Source organism: Bufo bufo, chromosome 1 (assembly GCF_905171765.1).
Source record: "Bufo bufo chromosome 1, aBufBuf1.1, whole genome shotgun sequence".
Taxonomy (NCBI): Eukaryota; Metazoa; Chordata; class Amphibia; order Anura; family Bufonidae; genus Bufo; species Bufo bufo.
The window spans coordinates 268,700,953-268,706,952 of record NC_053389.1 but is presented as its reverse complement, the minus strand read 5'-3'; the positions used below and the strand labels follow the sequence as shown (position 1 = coordinate 268,706,952).

The following is a 6,000-nucleotide window of genomic DNA, read 5'->3' as shown; positions in this document are numbered from 1 at the left end:
TGAAAATCACAGCAAGCTCTATATTGTGCGTTTTTCACGCAACGCAGGCCCCATAGAAGTGAATGGTGTTGCGTGAAAATCGCAAGCAAGTGCGGATGCGCTGCGATTTTCACGCACGGTTGCTAGGAGACGATCGGGATGGAGACCCGATCATTATTATTTTCCCTTATAACATGGTTATAAGGGAAAATAATAGCATTCTGAATACAGAATGCATAGTAAAATAGCGCTGGAGGGGTTAAAAAAAAATATAAAAAAAATTAACTCACCTTAATCCACTTGCTCGCGCAGCCGGCATCTCCTTCTGTCTCCTTTGCTGAACAGGACCTGTGGTGACGTCACTCCGGTCATCACATGATCTTTTACCATGGTGATGGATCATGTGATGACCGGAGTGATGTCACCACAGGTCCTGTTCAGCAAAGGAGACAGAAGGAGATGCCGGGCTCCGCAATCAAGTGGACTAAAGGTGAGTTAAATTATAATTATTTTTTTTTTAACCCCTCCAGCGCTATTTAACTATGCATTCTGTATTCAGAATGCTATTATTTTCCCTTACAACCATGCTATAAGGGAAAATAATACAATCTACAGAACACCGATCCCAAGCCCGAACTTCTGTGAAGAAGTTCGGGTTTGGGTAGCAAACATGCGTGATTTTTCTCACGCGAAGGCAAAACGCATTATAATGTTTTGCACTCGCGCGGAAAAATCGCGGGTGTTCCCGTAACTCACCCTCACATTTTCCCGCAACGCCCGTCTAAAAGAAGCCTAAGACTGCCGCCAGCCCCTGGAGCAACACACAGGAACCAGGGGACCAGCCACAAAAGAGCCCAGAGAAACCGCACTGAACGCTGCGTCCACCTCAGACACGGTTCACACCAGGTCGCTGCCAGCATGCATCCCCAACCAGCACACAGCCAGTACACCAAAGGAATGCATCTGGCACGCAACACAAGCACCTGAACCAGTGAGAAATGGACGAGGAGAAACGCAAACACAAGTGACGGTTCACACCTACTGCAACCAACAGTCACAGGGAACCGCACTGTTAACAGCGTCTCACCTTTCACCCTCCCTCCGGAGGATAAGCATGTGCGCCAGAAAAGGCAGGCGGGCGGGCCCTCTTCCGAAAACCACATGTTACCACCGGCAACAGCATGCGTGGCAACCATGTCACGGCAATCACCCAGAAGGCCAAGACACTGCCACCGCAAGTGTGGCAACAGTGTCACAGCGCAAACCAAAGGCCGTGACAGACAGGGATGCCCAACGTGTGGCCTACTACAAATCCCGACATGCCCATATAGATGTAAGATATCCAGGCATGCTGGGAGTTGTAGTTTTGCAACAGCTGGAGTGCTGCAGGTTGGGCATCCCTGACTTAGAAGACCAAATAATGCCTCTGGGAGAGGGGGGGGGGGAGTGGAAGAGTCACAATTTTCACCTTCTGAATTGCATTATTGGCCGAAATAAGATTAAGGAAGAGGAGTAAATTATTACTGAGCATAAATAAGAGATGCATAAAAGTTAGGTTAAAGTACAAAGATCAGATAATTCTAAAAACTAAATGCAGATGAAGACACCCATTAAATAATATGTTATGTTGCTACTGCCTCTGTGAGACTGGGCTTAAAATGTCTCTTGGTCCAAAAAGAAGTTTCTCTGGTTCCTTGACTGCTCTGCTTCTATTTTGGCCCATATTTGTAACAGCTTATCCTACTTGACAGGTTGATTCTTGGCAAATTATTCTCTTTAATCATCTTCATGTGGTTGGAATAAGGAAAGAAAAAGGATAAAAAGACAGGGGCAAAGAGGAAAATAAAAAAATAAATGGAAATTGCGAAGAAAGGGAAAAATGTGAAAAAAAACCACAAAGAAAGTGAGTACAGAGGAAAAAGCGAAAAGAGGGAAAAGCAAGAAGAGAGGGAAAAGTGAAAAGAAAGGGAGAGAGGAAAGGGGAAGAAAAGCTAGAAAGGAAAAGGGAGAAAACCAAATAAGGACAGGGAGAAAACAAAGGGAGAAAGATAAGAGTAAAAAGAAAAAAAAAGGAAAGTGAAAAGGCAAAAACTACAGAGAAACATTTATGGCTGTAAACGTGAACACTGTAAACAAGTTTTCATCCTCACCTTTTCTACTATCAAGATAATATATTTTTATGTTCGTAAGTCTTTTTGGTCGAAAACAACACGGTTTGCTAAATATATGGCAAATACTCCAAAAACAACGGATGAGGCAATGTAGACTGTAACATTTTCCATCAATTGTACAAACATTCCCATGAAGAAGGATGGAAAGACCTGAGACAGGAGGAATGTGCTGTCAAGAGTCGCAAAGTCAAGGCCAATCCCTCTCTTTGCATAAACGTCTTTAAGAGGTTTATCGTCTGTGTTGACCACCTGGTTATTATTGTCTGTTGGGTAGTAGGGATGGTCTTCAGGAGGAACATATGTATCCAGTTCTTGAGTGATATATATTGTTTCTTCATTGTTGTGTCCTTTTTGTTTATGAGTTCCATTTTGGTAGCTGCTTGGTATGTTGGGTGAAAAGTGCACAGCTTCTTTGGTGAGAATTTTTTCATTCCGGATGTTTGGCAGTGCGGGTCTTGGCATAAATATCTGCGTAGAAACACATCTTTATTGTCGGTGCTCACAGTAATATTTAGTTACATTTTAGAAAGTCTTGTAGACTAAAAACTACATTTAGAGATCACTTGGTTGTACTTAAAGTGTCCCTGTACTTTGAAAACAATTTTAATATGTCATAGCAACATGTTAAAGGTTGCAATTGATGGGGGTATGAACCCCAAGACCCCCCCACCAAATTACTAGAAGGAGGTGAGATAGGCACTCACACAGTGTATCTTTTCTCCTTGCTGCAGTAGATGGAATCAGATTTTTTATTGAGCCTGTCTCCTGTAGCGAGGAGAACGCTCTATGTGAGTACTGCTCTCTCCTCATTCTAGCCGTTGCTGGGGTCTAAGCACTCAGTTCCATACTAATCTTCATTTCAATGGCCAACAAATTAGGAAAAGTTTATAGGGCCCTTGGAAGAATTTCATCGGACCTAAAAGGTATAACTAGAATCTCCCTTAAAAGAGTTATCCCATGAAAAATGTTCTACATTTTTCCAACCAGCACCTTAATCTGAATACTTCTGTAATTCCGTGCAATCAAAAATGTAGCATAGCCAATGAATTGCTCAATATAATGTATAGCGCCACCTGCTGGTTGCTCTTTTCCTCCCCTGATCTGCAGCAGAAAGTCTACACCAGTGTTTCCCAACCAGTGTGCCTCCAGCTGTTGCAAAACTACAACTCCCAGCATGCCCGGACAGCCTTTGGCTGTGCGGGCATGCTGGGAGTTGTAGTTTTGCAACAGCTGGAGGCACACTGGTTGGGAAACACTGGTCTACACAATGGGAGCAATGAGTGGAGGAAGCTCTGGATCCATAGGAGGTACAGGGCTTGTTCTAAGAATAAGAAAGTATATAAATATATATATATATATATATATATATATATATATATATATATATATAAAATATGAAAAAATTCCACAGCACTTCCAAGGCGTAAAAAAGTAGAAAAGGCTTTATTCACCAGACCCACGATGTTTCGATCCGCTTTCTGGGATCTTTCTCAATACACACCCATACACTCACCTAAAGAATTATTAGAAACACCATACTAATACGGTGTTGGACCCCCTTTTGCCTTCAGAACCGCCTAATTCTATGTGGCATTGATTCAACAAGGTGCTGATAGCATTCTTTAGAAATGGCCCATATTGATAGGATAGCATCTTGCAGTTGATGGAGATTTGAGGGATGCACATCCAGGGCACGAAGCTCCCGTTCCACCACATCCCAAAGATGCTCTATTGGGTTGAGATCTGGTGACAGTTGGGGCCATTTTAGTACAGTGAACTCATTGTCATGTACAAGAAACCAATTTGAAATGATTCGAGCTTTGTGACATGGTACATTAGCGCCAAATTCGGACTCTACCATTTGAATGTCTCAACAGAAATCGACTCATCAGACCAGGCAACATTTTTCCAGTCTTCAACAGTCCAATTTTGGTGAGCTTAAGCAAATTGTAGCCTCTTTTTCCTATTTGTAGTGGAGATGAGTGGTACCCGGTAGGGTCTTCTGCTGTTGTAGCCCATCTGCCTCAAGGTTGTGCGTGTTGTGGCTTCACAAATGCTTTGCTGCATACCTCGGTTGTAACGAGTGGTTATTTCAGTAAACGTTGCTCTTCTATCAGCTTGAATCAGTCGGCCCATTCTCCTCTGACCTCTAGCATCCACAAGGCATTTTTGCCCACAGGACTGCCGTATACTGGATGTTTTTCCCTTTTCACACCATTCTTTGTAAACCCTAGAAATGGTTGTGCGTGGAAATCCCAGTAACTGAGCAGATTGTGAAATACTCAGACCGGCCCGTCTGGCACCAACAACCATGCCACGCTCAAAATTGCTTAAATCACCTTTCTTTCCCATTCTGACATTCAGTTTGGAGTTCAGGAGATTGTCTTGACCAGGACCACCCTCCTAAATGCATTGAAGCAACTGCCATGTGATTGGTTGACTAGATAATTGCATTAATGAGAAATAGAACAGGTGTTCCTAATAATTCTTTAGGTGAGTATATTAATTAGGGTAAAATGGAGTTGTAGATTAGTATATGGACAAAGGAGGTTACATGTTGGAAAACCCCTTTTGGTTTGATTTATATGTTTTCTTGTGTTTCAATTTTTTTTCTCTTAACCTATGGTCCGTAGTAGCGGAATCTATAACGGAATTCTTAGATAACCCGAACCTTGTACACCAAACTTGAAACCACAAGTTCGCTCAACACTATTTGTGGGTTGTCACTCATCTTCATTCCCCTCAGATATGGTTTTCCTAATGAATCCTACATTTCCCATCATGCCTGGCTTTGCAGAGACAGAGGGGTCAGAGTCTCACCACACTGAACGGCTCAGTGTAATGCATAGTTACCAACCTCTCAGTTGGTAAAATCGTGACATATAAGCCCCGCCCTGGAAATGCCCCAAACTCACCTAAAAACACCCACTTGTTGGTGTGCTCATTTCTGGACCGGGACTATCTCTGAAAATCTGGGACAGTCCCGGCAAATTCTGGACAGTTGGCAACTATGGTAATGGCAGCCATGAGAGATCAGTGACACATCTGCTGTCCTCTCACACTGCATGGTCTCCATGTTTTCCTGTATGATGTAACTTAAGTTTCTCTGCCCTGTTATCTCTCTCCCCTGTCAGCTCTCTCATGCAGGAGGCAGGGAGATAAGTGTGAAGCTACATTTCATAGAACTACACTGGAAAGTCTGCAAACACAGATGGCATAGACAGGCAGTGTGACTCAGGAGGTTTATATAACTGCAGCTAATCACTGTATACACTTACCTGCTATATATCTGTACTCCTGATCCTTTAGATACAAGAGATATTATATCATAAACAGAATACAGAGATATGCACATGAAGGGGAGGGGTCTAAGAGCCTCTGGTGATTGATGTCATCCTGCAGATCACAGGAAGTCAGCCACATTGGAGAGACGGAGTTCCTGTTCACACAAGAGCAAGCTTTGGGCTGCTGATCAGACTTGAGATCATTTAACCAGGTTCCCATAATGAAAAGATTTAAAAAGTATGGATGTAACTGAGCTACAGTGTAACAAATTGTCCTTCTTTAAAGGGAACTTTTTATGTTGCATATCTGGAGGCAGCATATTATAGAGTAGAAGGAGCTGATCAGATTGAATTCAGATTTTGTGGGAAATGATTCAGAATAAGTTGCATATCATTCATTTATATCCCTGCTCTTTCAATGCTTAGGAGTCTAGGTTCTAATCAGTGATTGACAGCCTTCCCTGTATGACTGTGCATAGAAAGATGACTATCAATCACTGAGTAGAACCACCCACTGGACTCCTGAGCATAGAAAGAGCAGGGATTTAAATTAAAAAGATTCAGTA

The 6,000-nt window shown here is 42.6% G+C and overlaps 1 protein-coding gene across 2 annotated transcripts in view; it reads right to left on the bottom strand.

Moving 5' to 3' along the window:
* Positions 1-1,989: 1,989 nt before the first annotated feature.
* Positions 1,990-6,000, bottom strand: part of LOC120986962 (solute carrier family 45 member 3-like) — a 47,533-nt gene continuing 43,522 nt past the window's right edge. For both annotated transcript variants that reach the window (XM_040415643.1, XM_040415644.1), the window contains exon 5: positions 1,990-2,618. In XM_040415643.1, the coding sequence (XP_040271577.1) occupies positions 2,157-2,618 (462 nt within the window). In that variant the 3' untranslated portion in view covers positions 1,990-2,156. The remainder of the gene's footprint in view (positions 2,619-6,000) is intronic.